At 34.7% G+C, this 16,823-nt stretch overlaps 1 protein-coding gene across 3 annotated transcripts in view; it reads left to right on the forward strand.

Moving 5' to 3' along the window:
• Positions 1 to 12,661, forward strand: part of PPIG (peptidylprolyl isomerase G) — a 43,439-nt gene extending 30,778 nt beyond the window's left edge. For all 3 annotated transcript variants that reach the window (XM_087435362.1, XM_087435364.1, XM_087435363.1), the window contains exons 10-14: positions 5,427 to 5,637; positions 6,457 to 6,624; positions 7,847 to 7,934; positions 11,016 to 11,152; positions 11,326 to 12,661. In XM_087435362.1, the coding sequence (XP_087291488.1) occupies positions 5,427 to 5,637; positions 6,457 to 6,624; positions 7,847 to 7,934; positions 11,016 to 11,152; positions 11,326 to 12,436 (1,715 nt within the window). In that variant the 3' untranslated portion in view covers positions 12,437 to 12,661. The remainder of the gene's footprint in view (positions 1 to 5,426; positions 5,638 to 6,456; positions 6,625 to 7,846; positions 7,935 to 11,015; positions 11,153 to 11,325) is intronic.
• The last annotated feature ends 4,162 nt before the right edge of the window (positions 12,662 to 16,823 follow it).

A 16,823-nucleotide genomic window follows, 5' to 3' on the forward strand; every position in this document is an offset into this window, starting at 1 on the left:
CACTTCCACAAGCAAACCCCAGGTCATTTTTCAAAATAAAGTGCCATATTTATTGTCCTATTTATGTATTTCTTAACCATTTAACATGTGTAAAACTCGGCTGCCATTTTTATTAGTTTCCTATCTTTTTTTTTGTTAACGTGTCACTGGTGAAGTTTTTGAGTTTTGTGCCCCTAACCCCATTTTTCCCATAAGCCATGTGGTTTTTATTGTGCAGTTTTTCATAGCACAGTGATTTACAGGAACACATATGTTGTGTAACAGCAGAACTGACTGTACTTCTGTAAAGCCTTTTTTTTTTTTTTTTTAATGTTTTAATGGTTTCTAACATTGTGAAATTTTGGGTTGTACATTTTTGTTTGTCCATCACCACATATATGACTCCCTTCACCACTTGTGCCCACCCCCCACTCCCACTGCCCTGGTAACCACAGTCTAGTTTTCTCTGTCCATGTGTTGGTTTATATTCCACATATGAGTGAGATCATACAGTGTTTGTCTTTCTCTTTCTGGCTTATTTCACTTAACATAATACGCTCCAGGCCCATCCATGTTGTTGCAAATGGGACGATTTTGTCTTTTTTTATGGCTGAGTAGTATTCCATTGTATATATATATACCACATTTTCTTAATCCAATCGTCAGTCGAGGGACACTTAGGTTGCTTCCACTTCTTGGCTATGGTGAATAATGCTGCAATGAACATAGGGGTGCATAAGCCTCTTTCGATTGTTGATTTCAGGTGCATTGGATAGATTCCCAGTAGTGGGATGGCTGGATCATAGGGCATCTCTATTTTTAATTCTTTGAGGAATCTCCATACCGTTTTCCATAGAGGCTGCACCAATTTGCATTCCCACCAGCTGTGTGTGAGGGTTCCTGTTTCTCCACATCCTCTCCAACATTTGTTGTTTTTTGTCTTGGTGATTATAGCCATTCTAACAGGCGTGAGGTGGTATCTTAGTGTTGTTTTGATTTGCATTTCCCTGATGATTAGTGATGTTGAGCATCTTTTCATGTGCCTATTGGCCATCTGTATATCTTCCTTGGAGAAGTGTCTGTTCATTTCCTCTGCCCATTTTTTGATCGGCTTGTTTGTTTTTTTGTTGTTCAATTGTGTGAGTTCTTTATATATTATGGAGATCAACCCCTTGTCAGATGTATGTTTTGCAAATATTCTCTCCCAGCTGGTTGGTTGTTTGTTCATCTTGATTCTGGTTTCATTTGTAGTAAAGCCTTTTTACTTTACTCTTGTCCTTATTGACCATACTCACTTCTTTTTTTTTTTTTTTTTTTTTTAAAGATTTTATTTATTTTATTTTTTCCCCCCAAAGCCCCAGCGGATAGTTGTATGTCGTAGCTGCACATCCCTCTAGCTGCTGTATGCGGGACTCGGCCTCAGGATGAACGGAGAAGCGGTGCCTCGATGCACACCCGGGATCCGAACCCGGGCCACCAGCATCGCAGCGCGCGCACTTAACCACCAAGCCATGGGCCGGCCCGACCATACTCACTTCTAAATCCACTTACAATTTATAGTCAGAGTTTCTAGAAAATTTATCTCTTCTATGTATGTTTCTTGATGGTGCTTGCTATTGAATTCACACTTGTTGATCTTGTTTTCCAAATAGATTGTAAACTCTGTGAGGGCAGGGTGCACGTCTTATAAAGTTTCCTGTGGAACTTCCCCATTACTCTACAGTTCTTTTCTCTCCATGTCCTGGCATCGTGTTGAGTGTATATTTATATACTGTTCATATACTTGTTGATCTGAGAAGGAAAAAATTTCAGTCAGATTCACAATTTGCCTGAATCATTTTATTAAATTTAGGTTAACACAGATTTTGAAACTCAAGCTACATTCTGTTAGAACTTATTTTAATATTGTCCTGTCTCTAGTTTTTGCCTTTTTACTCTTCTTTAACTGCTGCTTCTTTCTCAGTCATTTTCTCTTTTTTTCCTGAGCAGATTCATAGGAAACGGGCATGCGAATTAAATTTCACTATAAAATAATATTGACAAACATCAAAAGGGGGAACCTTTTCAAACTTAGAGCTTTCTAAGCTCTCTTCCAAGGCATCTTTCCTGAAACACAGTTTATTTTCCTTTTATAATTGATGTTATCTGATACTCAGGCAGATTATATTGCTATAAAAATAGTTATAAATCTCTTTCTGGCCTTTCATATTGTTGTGATACCTTGCTTCATTCAAATATTTTCTGGAAAGTGATATGTAAACTAAATAGTGATCATTTGAAGTATATTTAATACATTTGGTGGGGAGAGTGGGCTTGCTTTTTAAAAAAACCAACAGCAATATATTTCTCATAGGAAAGAATCCCAGTGTAAAATAAGTTGGGGGCCAGCCCATGACGTAGTGATTAAGTTCGCATGCTCCGCTTCAGCAGCCCAGGGTTCGTGGGTTCGGATCCTGGGTGTGGACGTGCATACGGCTCATCAGGCCATCCTTCTGGCGGCATCCCATATACAAAATAGAGGAAGATTGGCACGATGTTAGCTCAGGGACCATCTTCCTCAAGCAAAAAGAGGAAGATTGGCAACAGTTGTTAGCTCAGGGCTAATCTTCTCCACAAAAAAAATAAATAATTAATTAAATAAATATAAGTTGGAGCTGGTAAATAAGCTTTGTTAACCTTGGGGTAAAACATTACTATGTTTTGTCAAGTAATTTTAACAGCTGTATTTTGTGCTTATGTGGAATATTTTTATTTTGCTTGCCTGTTATGTGGTCTCAGATATTTTTATTTAGAGTTACTCATATTCATTATGAATTTATTTTCTTATGTCTGATTGCCCTGCTGCTGCCCCCTCCCCACATATCCCTCAGGTATTTAGTATATATAAGTAGATGTTTCAGTTTATACAAACTACATGTTTCCATACCCACTCTGCCTCACCTGCAACAGTGTCTTGGGTTCTGATTAACATTTGGACTCATGAGACAAGATAGGTTTCACTCAGCACTCAGTTTATTTACCTTCAAGAAAGGATACAGGTCAGGGCGATACTGTACAGCGCGACTTGTACAGCAACAGCATAGTAGAGATCTCATGTCTTCCAGGCAGAGCTTGCATATGTCCCAGGCATCTCATACTTGATAATGTTCACGGTCCTGAGGAACACGACTGGGTAAGGAAGGACTACTTTAGTTCAATGAAATCATTACCTGTGGGGTCCCTTCAGCTTTTATACCTTGTTCCCATTCTCCAGTGCAACAGCATCTCATTAGTACTGGAAAAGTAATGTTGACAGTGAACCACAAGTCCTTGGTCAAGTACATTGTAACTTCAGCCAGATTCTCATTTATCTTGGATTTAATACACTCCTATAAATTCTGAGTCACGAGTTTCAAGAATGATTTGGCCAAGTGCCAAATCTTCAGGTGTTCCTGAACCTAAAAGGTTATAGACCAGCTATTAACTCTGTCATTTAAGGTCTGCATACAGCCAACAGTCAGTAAAAAGATATATTTTCTTTGTCCTCTTGATTTTTTTTTTTTTGCTTGAACAAGACAAGCCCTGAGCTAACATCTGTGCCAGTCTTCCTCTATTTTGTATGTGGGACGCCGCCACAGCATGACTGGTGAGTGATGTAGGTCTGCGCCCAGGATCTGAACTCACGCTGCTGAAGCAGAGTGCGAGGAACTTGAACCACTCAGCCACGGGGGTAGCCCTCTTGATTTTTTCATTAACATATACAGAAGTGATTGAAATTGTATAACAAAACACCATATTCATTACCCAGCTTCAACAATTAATTCGTGGCCAGTTGTTTCACGTATCCCTGGCCAGTTCTCCATTTCTTGTTATTTTGAAGCAAATTCTAGGTATAATGTTTTATTGATAAATATCTCATTATTTATCTCTAAAAGATGACTTTAAAAAAACCAATACCATAATCATATGCGCACATATGTATACACACATATTCCTAAATGTCTAAAATCCTGACATCAGTGTTTCCTTAATGTTAATTTTTTAATGTTTGAATATGAATCCAAATAAGGTTCAAACATTGGGGTTGGTCTTTGTAAGTTTTTTTGGTTTTGTTTTTAATGGATTGCGCACCATCTCCTTTTGTGTTTCCTTGAGATTTATTTGTTGAACAGGCTAGGTCATTTGTCCTGTAGTGTTTCTTATTATTGCATACGCTGGATTTTACTGATTGTGTCTTTGTATTATGTAATATGTTCGTTCTGTGCTTCTATTTCATTTAACTTTGTAGTTAGGTCTAGAAAATTGATCAGATGCAGTTTTCATTTTTTTTTTATTTGATGGGAGCACAAGTCACATAGGACAGGTTGTCTTTGTGCTCTGTAACAGCCATTGGTGGTCAGTGCCTCATTAGAAGTTTGCAAAATGATGATATTCTAACTCTGTAATTCCTTCTTCATTTATTCCTGGAATACTTTTGATAAAAGCTTCTTCCCTTCATGTACGATTTGCTTAGCCAGTGATACAGTTCATATAGGAAAAGCAGGATGAATGCTTTATATTTTATTTACCAATATCATTATGAACTGATAGATTCTAATACATTGGATGTGTTTCAGTTTATTGTAGTTTTCTGTATATCAGTGTTATCCCATCTTTGGCCTGAATTCGCTTCTTTAAGTCCACCATTATTTGAATTAGAATACCTGTAGATAGGTCAAGCGCTATCCAGTTTGTCATATCTTCCCCCAATTCCTGTTGTATTACACCTGGTTAACTTCACTTATTTGTGTTAGTTGCCTAGTCCTCAAAGCATTTGAGTTTTTGGACTCCTTTTAAAATTATTACTTCTTTAACCCAAAATAAAATTTCAACGTGAAATTACTTTTTGTATAGACCCCAAAACATAACTATTAATCATTGGCAAATGACTACTCTCTGTTGTAAGTCTGCTCTTTAACTCAAGCTAAATTTCTTAGTCATTAGAGGAATGTTCAGGCATTGAAACATAAGCCCATGCCAATGGAATCGTGTTTCTTATCTTTCCACATTCATTCAACGTATTTTTTCTGTTATTTTCCTCCTCCAGTTCTACCTCCAATCTTGATAATAAGAGAAAAAGTCAAAAACTACAAGATTAGAATCTGGACTCTTAAATGTTACAATGTGCTTTTAAGAACTATGTTATTCAAATGTTTCCTAAAATTAACTTAGTTTAATGTTTTAGACTTATCTATTTTCCAGAATTCTTTGGCTTAATAGATACAGCTCTGACTGATGAATCTGGAGATTCGGATCCTAATGCTGACTCTTGACTCCTTTCCTCTTTTCCCAACTCCTGTCCTCAGTTCAAATAGCTGGATGAGCTAAGTATTAAATACTGGACTTAGTGAGAATTTGCGGAAAATCTAAATTTCCACTTATAAAGTTTGTCTACGAAGTGTTGACCAAAACCTTTTTTTTTGTTAAAGCTAAGAAAGAAGAAAAGAAAAGGCATAAATCATCATCATCCTCATCCTCCTCCAGTGACTCAGATAGCTCAAGTGATTCTCAATCCTCTTCTGATTCTTCTGATTCTGAAAGTGCTTCTGAAGAGAAATCAAAAAAAAGAAAAAAGAAACATAGGAAAAATTCCCGAAAACACAAGAAAGAAAAGAAGAAGCGAAAGAAAAGCAAGAAAAGGTCTTAATTTTACTTTTATTAATGCTAACTTTATATTCTAATTCTCTTCTGTTTATAAATAAATCTGTTTGGATTTTGGATCAATTATATGGGAACATTAAAATAGTGAGAAATATTTCATAGCATCAAGTATCAGACTATTTTGGTATTCTGCAGTCTATAGATTAAATTTGGGTACGTTCATCTCCATTTTTCAGCTAACCATTTAGTTCATTTTGTTTGAACTCTATGAAATGATACTTTTGGTTTTATGGGAGGAATATAGGATTAGTGAGAATTACAGGAAACCAATAGTTGTTTCCCTTATTTTCTATAGCAGTCTCTTGCTTTTTTCTCCTTTATTTCCTTTGCTTCTATGATAGCATAAAGGTGAAAAGCAGATAATGTCAGCATATTTATTTTCTCTTACGTTTTGTCTGAAATAATCTGTTTGTACTAAAACTCATCTTTATATGCCTGATGTCTCTAAAGCAACTAATTTTTTAACTACATTTCTTAACCTACATTTTAAAGTGTTTTAAATTTGTCAGAGTACATTGCCTACAGAGTTTCATATTTTAGATCCATTTTACTGGAAAATATTTTTTGAGAATGTGATAACGGAAGCATTTGGTTTTGGGTTTGGGATGGTTGTTAGCTAGTTTGTCAGAGAAATGAAGGAAGATTTTCCCTTCATTCCTTTAAGTAATTGCATCTTTTGGGCGGATGGGATAGTGTATATATTGTGACATCTTACAAAGGAAAGAAATAGCAACAATTGGAAGTTTGGAGTAGGTACATAATAACCAAATGGAGCTTGTTTTGTGTGTTTCTATTAAGTGCATCTAGTGGAAGTGAAGCTGAAAATCTTGAAGCACAGCCCCAGTCTACTGTCCGTCCAGAAGAGATCCCTCCTATACCTGAAAATAGATTCCTAATGAGGAAAAGTCCTCCTAAAGCTGATGAAAAAGAAAGGAAAAACAGAGAGCGAGAGAGAGAGAGAGAGTGGTATGTGAACGCGTATATCTTGTAGAGTGCCCTGCACTCTTTACTTAGAACTTTTCTTTTTTTAAAAACGTTTTTACGTATTTTAGGCAAGATTTAATTGGTTACTTCGTCTCAAGATTGAAATCTTTTTTATAGGATAATGTTAGCAAAGCTCCTTTAACTTTTAACTGAGAACCTTGATTTTTCAATTTATCTAATAGGAAAAGATGCTGTTTTCCTTGCCTCACTTATAATATTGTGATACGGAAAATTGATATCACATTCAAGTACTTTGAAAATTTTTCTACATAAATCCACATTATTAGTATTAGTAGTTCTGTTAGTTCTTAATGAATCATTTAATAATGTCCAAAAATAGAAGAAAAAGTCTTTCTCTTATGATCAGAAATATGTTGTTATAACATAAAAGTAATAAAGTTTTGAGCAATCCACCTATACTTGCACAATATAGTAAAAATATAAAAATAAGTCTTAGTTATTTGAAACTTGGGGGCAATTTTGATGGATTGGATTGAGTTTATTTTTCTGTAAGTATTAGGAAAGGATATTTCTAAGGAAACAAATATTAAAGAGAAAATGTTTGAACTATTTTAGAATGAACTTTTCAAATACCACTTACATGGATATTGTTGGTGCTAATTAAATATTAACTCATTATTATTTGAAGACAAATAACTTCCCTTTTTGGTGTAAACTAGGATATAAACATTTTGCTAAATCAGACCAGCTTGTCTCTGTTTTAATTCACATTAATTACATTTCTCTATAGTTTTATCACCAATGAACAACTGCTTGTAGGATAATAAGGTACTTTGGAATTAAGATAGTTTTAAAATTGTTTTCTCAACAGCATATAGCCTACTCTGAGCTCTTCTGTGTTGATTTTCCTTAACACTATCAAGTTAACTTCGTTGTAGTAATGATTATATAACAGTGTCTCTCAACAGGACACAGTCGGACTTTTGGGGCAGAATAGTCCTTCATCCTCACGCATTACAAAATTTTAGCATTCCTGACTTGGGCACTAGGTACCAGTAGCACTCTCTAGTCATTGATAGTTGAAAAAATGTTCCCATACTTTTCCAGTTACCTACTATGAATTGATGACATTCCTGATTGGAACCACTGATATATAAGATTTGAAATTTACAAGTAAAGCTATATTCTCCAGATTCATTTTTATAAAATAATGTGTTTTAATTTCCCATTTGCTTTCTTCTAGTAATCCACCTAACTCCCAGCCTGCTTCATACCAGAGGCGACTTTTAGTTACTAGGTCTGGCAGGAAAATTAAAGGAAGAGGACCAAGGGTAGGTGGTTCTTTTTTCCAGAAGTCTTAATGGTATCACATTTATCTTAAATAATTTTAGAGTGTTTCTTAAATATTGTTTTACATATAAGGAACTAAAATTTAGAGTAGATGTGGATATTGAATTATGTGTTCTCTTTTTGTAGTAACTTCTTTGTGGTGGTACTTCCAAACTGACAATCCATGGGATGTTAATGGATTTTATATGTATGTGGTATAAAATGAGATCAAGGTCTTTCTTGGTGCTCCCTTGTTACTTCCTGACCACTATACCTCAACTCTTGTTAACAATTAATAAATAAGAATTAATCCTATTCTTATATTTCATTCTCTTTATTTATACTGGATTCTCCCCATCAGAATTTAAATATCATCTTCTGTTTTCAAAACTTTTTAGAAACTTGGCTATATTTAATATATTATTTCTTCACTTCCTACTCATGCCTCAACCATTTCAGTTTGTCTTCTACCTTTCTTCTGAAAACAGCATTTGCTGTATGGTCAGCTGCATGTCACAAAATCTAGTGGATCCTTTCAGTCTTTGTTATACTTAATCTCCCTCCTTTAATACACTTTCCCCTTTGCTTCCATTGTATTTTCTTCCTATCTCTCTGGCCATTCTATCTTGAATTTCCAATGCCAATTCATAACTCTTCTACCTGACCTTTTTTTATTGTAGTACCTCAAGGTACCAACTCTTCTCACTCTACATATGCTGCTCCTTGGGCAGTCTCATTCCCATGGCTTCAGTGGTTACCTGTATGCTGATAACTGTTAAATTTTCATCTCATCTTCTGGCACCAAAGACTGAACTTGACAGTCATTTACTTGCCTAATAGCCACCTCAAACTTAGCATATATAATATTGAGCAAAAGTACTTCCTCTTCAGATCTGATTCTCCTTTAGGTTCTTGCTCTCAGTGATAGACACCACCACCTGTACAGTTACTTAAACCTGAAGCCCAAGAATCATTTTGTTTTTCTCCTTTCTCTCCTACCTTACATATCTTAATCACCAAATTCTGTCAGTTCTACCTCCTAAATACTCTGAAATCCATTGGTTCCTTCAAGCCCCACTCCTGTCATCTTAATTCAGTTTACCATTGTATATTCTCTGAAGTATAAATGGCTTCCTAACTGTTCTCATGTCAGTTCTCAAACTTTTTTGTCTTAGGATTTCTTCACACTCTTAAAAATTATTGAGGACCCAAAAGAGCTTTTGTTTGTGTGGTTTGTGGGTTATAGCTATCGATATGTACTATTTTAGAACTTAAAACTGAAAAATATTTAAAACATGAGAATATATAAGCACACATTCCATTAGCTGTGACAGCAAAGACATCAAAACATGTCATGTAGTCTCTGAAAAGTTCCACTGTGTGATAATGAAAGAATGAAAGTGAAAAAGGATAATAAGGTGATATTATGAAAATAATTTTGATCTCAGAGATCCCCTGAGTCTTGGGATCCCTAGACCGCACTTTGAGAATCTCTGATCTAATTCTTTCTCTAAACGGTCTCCAGAATGATCATTTAAAAAATGAAAATCTGATTGTACCTTGCCGTTGATCTTAGGATAAATCCAAAATTATTACTGTGGCCTATAAGACCTCATAGAATCTAGTTCCTGCTTACCTCTTCAGTATTATCTATTACTACTTTCCCTTGCAGATTGATCTATCTTCTTTTTTTTTTTTTTAATTTTATTTATTTATATTTTCCCCCAAAGCCCCAGCAGATAGTTGTATGTTATAGCTGCACATCCTTCCAGTTGCTGTATGTGGGACCTGGCCTCAGCATGGCCAGAGAAGCGGTGCATCAGTGCGCGCCCGGGATCCAAACCCGGGCCGCCAGTAGCAGAGCACGCGCACTTAACTGCTAAGCCACAGGGCCGGCCTGTGATCTATCTTCTGATCATTTCTAAAACATGCTCTGTTTCTTCCTGTCTCAGGACCTTCAAACATGGTGTTTCTTATGCCTCACATGTTCTTCCTCACCCCCTTTTACCTCCTTTTCCTCACCCTTGCCTAGGTAACTCTTTATACACATTCTTTAGTTCTCAGGTTTTTTTTTTTTTTTTACAGTTTTATTTTATTTTATTTTATTTTTTGTGAGAAAGATCAGCCCTGAGCTAACATCTATGTTAATCCTCCTCTTTTTGCTGAGGAAGACCGGCTCTGAGCTAACATCTATTGCCAATCCTCCTCCTTCCCCCCCCCCCACCCAAAGCACCAGTAGATAGTTGTATGTCATAGTTGCACATCCTTCCAGTTGCTGTATGTGGGACGCGGCCCCAGCATGGCCGGAGAAGCGGTGCGTAGGTGCGCGCCCAGGATCCGAACCCGGGCCACCAGTAGCGGAGCGCGCGCACTTAACCGCTAAGCCACAGGGCTGGCCCTAGTTCTCAGCTTTTAATTGTCATTTAACTGTTTGCACCCTTTCTCCATACTAGGTCAGACCTCTTTATATTCTCTGAGCACCTTTTACTTCTCCTTTTACACTCATTCTAATTGTAGCTGCATATATGCTTAATATCTGTGATTATATGTCTGTTGATGTCTTCTCCTAACCCTATACAATATAAGTTCCAAGAAAGCAAAATCAGATATGTCTTGGCTCTCTAATGTTTCCTCAGTATGTGGTGGAGTGGTTGGACATCCTGAGAGCTGAGTAAATATTGGTTGAATAAGTATGTATCTATGCATTTACTCAGTTTTTTCTCATAATATGGAAAATGTTTGTTTTGAAACATCAAGAATGTATACTTCCGGATTGGAGCTTGGCAACTTGGAAGGGTTCCTGTACCTGTTATACTCTAGCATCACTTAAATAAGATTCTTGCATGCAGAAGACATGGGTGGCTAGAGTTTCTGTAGTTAATGCTTCTTATTTGGAACTTATAGTATGACTATTTAAAGTATTTCCGCCTCATTGATTTCCTACCTGAAAATTGGAAAATTTTAGTTATTTTAGAGGGTATAGAAATATCAGACATTTTATTTGGACCTAGAAGTGTATACTCTTTAGCTGTTGGTGTAATGCTTTTATATGTTAATTTTTTCCCCTTTTTATTTTTCTTAAGCGTTATCGAACTCCTTCCAGATCCAGATCAAGGGATCGTTTCAGACGTAGTGAGACTCCTCCACATTGGAGGCAAGAGATGCAGAGAGCTCAAAGAATGAGGGTGTCAAGTGGTGAAAGATGGATCAAAGGGGATAAGTAAGATATATATATATTTTTTTACTATTGTACATAAAGTTATTTTATTTATAGCCATTTCAATTGTTTCTGAATGTCTTAAGGAATATAGAGTGTCATTTTAGTTAATAATGGACACCGTCCTATTCTTAATCAAATTTCCAAAAATCTTCTTTGTTTTCCTTATTTTTTAGGAGTGAGTTAAATGAAATAAAAGAAAATCAAAGAAGCCCAGTTAGAGTAAAAGAGAAAAAAATAACTGATCACAGACATGTGTCTGAGAGTCCAAACAGAAAAAGTGAAAAGGAAAAGAAAGTTAAAGATCATAAATCTAACAGCAAAGAGAGAGACATTAGAAGAAATTCAGAAAAAGATGATAAATATAATAAAAATAAGGTGAAGAAAAGGGCCAAATCTAAAAGTAGGAGTAAGAGCAAAGAGAAATCAAAGAGTAAGGAAAGAGATACAAAGCATAATAGACATGAAGAAAAGAGGGTGAGGTCAAGGAGTAAAGAAAGGGATCATGAGAATGTTAAAGAAAAAGAAAAGTCTGATTCTAAAGGAAAAGATCAGGAAAGGAGTAGAAGTAAAGAGAAGTCTAAACAGTTAGAATCAAAAAGTAATGAGCATGATCATAATAAAAGTAAGGAAAAGGATAGACGTGCACAGTCTAGGAGTAGAGAACGTGATATAACTAAAGGCAAACACAGTTATAATAGTAGAACAAGGGAACGAAGCAGAAGTAGGGACAGGAGCAGAAGAGTGCGATCTAGAAGCCATGACCGAGATCGCAGCAGAAGCAAGGAGTACCATAGGTACAGAGAACAGGAGTACAGGAGAAGAGGAAGGTCACGAAGCCGAGAGAGAAGAGCAACACCAGGAAGATCAAGAAGTAAAGATAGGAGGAGGAGGAGGAGAGATTCACGGAGCTCAGAGAGAGAAGAAAGTCAAAGCAGAAACAAAGAAAAATATAGAAACCAAGAAAGTAAGAGTTCACACAGAAAAGAAAACTCTGAGGGTGAAAAGAGAATGTACTCTAAAAATCGTGATCATAATAGCTCAAATAATAACAGGGAAAAAAAGGCTGATAGAGATCAAAGTCCATTCTCAAAAATAAAACAAAGTAGTCAGGACAATGAATTAAAGTTCTCCACGGTGAAAAATAAGGAGGATGACAAGACAAGATCCTCAGTGGAAAAAGAAAACCAAAAATCAAAAGGTCAAGAAAATGACCACATACATGATAAAAATAAAAAATTTGATCATGAATCAAGCCCTGGAACAGATGAAGATAAAAGTGGATGAGTGAGTTGTGTAAACTTCTTATTTCCATTCTGTCTCAAATTTTAAGTTTTAGAGACTTGCTCATGAATCTCCTTTATGTTTTCCTCTTTTCATTGTTTTTGAGTTGTTTTATGTTTGTCCCTTTTTTTTTTTTAACGTGGACTTTATTGAGTTGATCTTTTGATAATCTGCAACCTGGATAATTTGTACTGCTAAAGTTTTAATAAACTTGAAATGAGAAAAACACTTTGGTGTAATACTGTGTGCTGTGTTTAACTATTTCATGTATGAATTTTTGTGTTGCAACAATCAGCCAATAGCAAACTTGCTTTTCTACGCCCTCATTTGTGTGATTGGCCAGTTGGAAACAAGAGTTAAACTGATTGTTGGAATACATTGTTATAAGAACTTGTGTTTCTCATGATTAAAGTAACTTCAGAAGCCACTAGGTAGAAGAAATCTTGTATAGATTTTCTGATTGCATTTATAATAGAGGCTTGCAGCAGCAGCTTTTATTTACACAGAAGCAGGATCCTAATTTGAGATCTTAAATCATCACTTTTGATTTTATAGTAATTTGTGCTTTAAAATAGATAAATATTTATTTATATTGCACTTCACATGTTATTCTTTAGAGTTCCACCCGTAGCTTGTTTCATACTAATATTTTTCCTGTCTAGTTTTGTTTTACTTAACTGTCTATAAAAATAGTTGAATATTTTTTTCAGTTGATGTACTGATTGAGCTTGACTTGCTGTTATACAGCATCTGACAAGAACTATACCTTGGAAGATCAGATTGTAATTCTCAATTCTGTGTCACTTTTGGTCTGAAGAAATGAAACTTTTGCTTTTGGGGAACATTGTTTTATTATTATTAGCATTATTACCCTTCTCTAAAATGAAATAAAATACACCACTTGTGCAGGTCTTTTAAGTTAGATTCTAAAAATTGTTACTGTTGACACACTAACTTCCAAAATTTCTCTTTTGGCCACTGACCTATATAGAGTTGAGTGTTAACTCTGCATGCTTGTTTTGTTTTTTAACTTAAACTGACTTGTCTTTCATAGCTGTGAGTTTCAAATGGCAAGAAAATGCATCTTTCTATATATGTATCACAGTAAGCTATAGCATGTTTATTACTCTGGTTTCTTTCTATTCAGGTGGCTTTATACCATTACTGTTGACATTAGTTTAACTTGGCATGTATAACATTGCCATATATAGTAAAAAGTTGCAAAATTTGACAGCTTACAGAGTTAACCACTGAAGATATCCAAAGTCCATTTAGAATTCTGTGTGTTGTATATTGCTATTTTTGTGTTGTGTGGCCTTTTATTCTGTAATTTCTCTTCCAAATAAAATATTGAACATCCAGCAAACACAAAACCTGCCTCATTTGAAAAGAAATTTCAGAATTCCAATTAATAGTAGCATCTAGATTGTTTTGTACTTTAATATTTGTCATGATAGTGTCAACTCTCTTACCAGCGTAGCTTGTTGGTAAACCCAGTAGCTACTCAATGCTATTTGTACTGAGCAAAGCAACGCTTAACGTAATATTTCCCATTATTGATTAATACAGAAATGATAAATTTGGCATTGTGGTAGCTGTTTGCATAATGAATAGGATAATGATTATAAGAGTGGAATGTCTTGAAACGAATATCCACAGTGGAATCTTTACAAATTTTTTTTTCCTGATGATAAAAGTAATAGATATTATAATCCAGGGGGATTGATTCCTTAGAGACTTTGACCACAAACCCAGCTTAGGGATAATTGAATCTTGAGTGCCCAAACTGTATAATCTGTCATATATTTTAAAGTAGTTATTGTTTGTCTTTAATTCAGTAAATTGCATTTTAAAAATCTTTGTTGTAACCTATTTGAGCCCCTAGAAAGGTGCTATTTAAGAAAGGATTTTTAATAAGTTATATTTTTTAAAAAACCCACGATAAGCAAAAATACTTCTGTATTATCTGATCCCGGAGCTTTATCTACTAAGAATTATTGGAAAAAAATTTAGTATTTTCTATAAGTAGAATTATTTTCTTGTTTTGGTTATCAAAAGAGCAACTCTATGCTAAGCATTATTTATAGGCCTTTTTTTTTTTTTAAAAAAAAAGACCTTTGTTAGCTGTGTTTACAATAGAACAGATATGGTGAAACAGTTGAGATGAGAGGTGACAATCAGCTAGATTTTATCAGAATATAAAGAACATTTAGAAAATAATTAATCAGCATTAACTGGACCTCAAGTCTGCCTTTGCATCTGAATAGCACACAGCTCAGAGAGTCCTTTTCTTTAACCTTTCTAATAGTTGCACTACCTTTAGTTTTTACTTTGAACATATTGTTTTCCTAAAAGTCAGCTATTTCTTTCCTGTCATACTGATTTTATGGTTAGGTCTGAGCTAACAGTTTACCTCAAAGTATCTTGGACTTAATATCCTCTTAAAGATATTTACATTGGTGTCTTTTTATTGCTTGATTGGCAATGTCTGAGAAATTTTTTTCATGACTTATTTCACATGAATTCTTTTTCTGGATAAACTGTCTGCCACAGAAATTGACACTACAGAGAGATTAATGTTAATAAGCAGTGGAGAAGCTACTGGGTTGCTTTAAAACATTTTTTATTCTATAGTTAGTTCATAGAGTATTTTCTAAGTTCCTTAATCAGAGCCCTCACAGAAGTTTCAAAGAATTTGTCTGATAAATCTATCTTTGCACAAGTGTGATATTGATTCATATTGTCTTTGCTGAATGGCCTTTGATACTTGTACCCAGTGGAAAGTATGAAACTGAAAAGTAAAAATTTCTTAATATTATGGACAGGAACACATTGGGTTTCTGGTATTTTGAATAGTAGTATTAACTGACAATTCTAATTTGTTTTCAAGTTAGTATATAGAACAAGTTAGTATTTTTAGTAGTTCATTGTGTTTCACTGTGGGTGGCAGTTTTTTCCATCACACTTTGAACTTTTTATAGTAAATTTCTATAGAAACTTGTTCCCTTTACCTTCACCAGAAGATACTTTACATATACACCATAAAGTTGTTATAAAGAAACATAAAATGAGTATTTTTCTGTCTCCTTTTGGTCGTGTTTACTGCAATTATTCAGTTTGGTATTCATACATTTACAGTTGAATAAACAACTCCCAGGATTGTAGGTTTATAAACTGTTCATTGTGAAAAGATATGGTTTCTTACAAATAAAGAATAATAAACTTCAGGAAGTACAGCATTGGCTGATGCCTGCCCATAGTGGGCTTCCCAACTGCCTTTAAAGCATTCAGGCAACTGCAAACTTCGACCTGTGGTATGACACAAAAATAAATATTAGAGGGAAAAAAAATCATATCAATTCCATCAGCAAGGTTGGAGAAGGGAGTTGTTGAGGGTTTTTGTTTATTTTTAGGTACAGGAGGGAGTGGTGGAGTTGATTTGTGTTTCTGCCTTTTTTGTCTTTTTAAAGCAAATTCCGATGTTACCAAAAGCACATGCTGTATATTTTGTTTCCCTTTTGTGTGTTTATAATATTTTGAAGGATTGATAATGAATTGGGTATTTGTATGTGGGAATGTTAAATGTTGTGGCTGCTCTCTTTGTGGAAGGGAAAAACCAATGAAGTTAATGCACTTCTTTTCCTAGCTCAGAAGTCACTGTGATGTATATTTTTTTAATGAAATTTAGGAATAAAGCTATTGTCGCAATTGTATAATTAGTTTCAAAATGCTGCTTCTCTTATCATTAGTCTAGTAACTGTTAAACTTCTGCAAGCTGCATTTTACAGAATTTAAACTTCGAAACTATCAACTTTTATAGTTAAATGTATTAAATAAACTATACTATAATAAACAGTTTGTTTTTGTATTTTTTAAACTGTTGTATTAGTTATTCAAACCTTTATTTTTATTAAAAGCTAAATAATGAAGATAAATCAGCTGAAATATACTTTTATTTTACCCATGGGGATATAGAATTTATATTAGGAAAAAACTGAGCAAAGAGTTTAACAATACTGAGTTTAAGAATTTAGCCAGCGGTGACAATTTCCAGAAGGTTTGGGAATAAGTTCTATTGTAAGTGTTTAATCATAATGCTTCAGATTGCAGTGTGTCTTTTGCCTCAGCAGACTTTTAAGGTTACACTTGGAATTTGCATTACTATCTACTGGAATGCTACCATTTGCTTTTTAATTCCTCCAAATTTCTCAGCATTGGGAACACTGTATTATATGCTGTGCCTGCCAGTTTTAATATGACACTTGTAAAGCCATATAAATGTTAATTGACTTTTGTAAAACAAATTCTCTAGTTTTTGGTTTCTTGTTTGGTTTTATTTTGATTTAAATTTGACATATTTAGGGAAAATGCACCTACTTGAGAGTTAGTC

This window comes from Ceratotherium simum, chromosome 9 (genome assembly GCF_057802395.1).
Source record: "Ceratotherium simum simum isolate JZ-2026a chromosome 9, ASM5780239v1, whole genome shotgun sequence".
NCBI classification, from domain to species: Eukaryota; Metazoa; Chordata; class Mammalia; order Perissodactyla; family Rhinocerotidae; genus Ceratotherium; species Ceratotherium simum.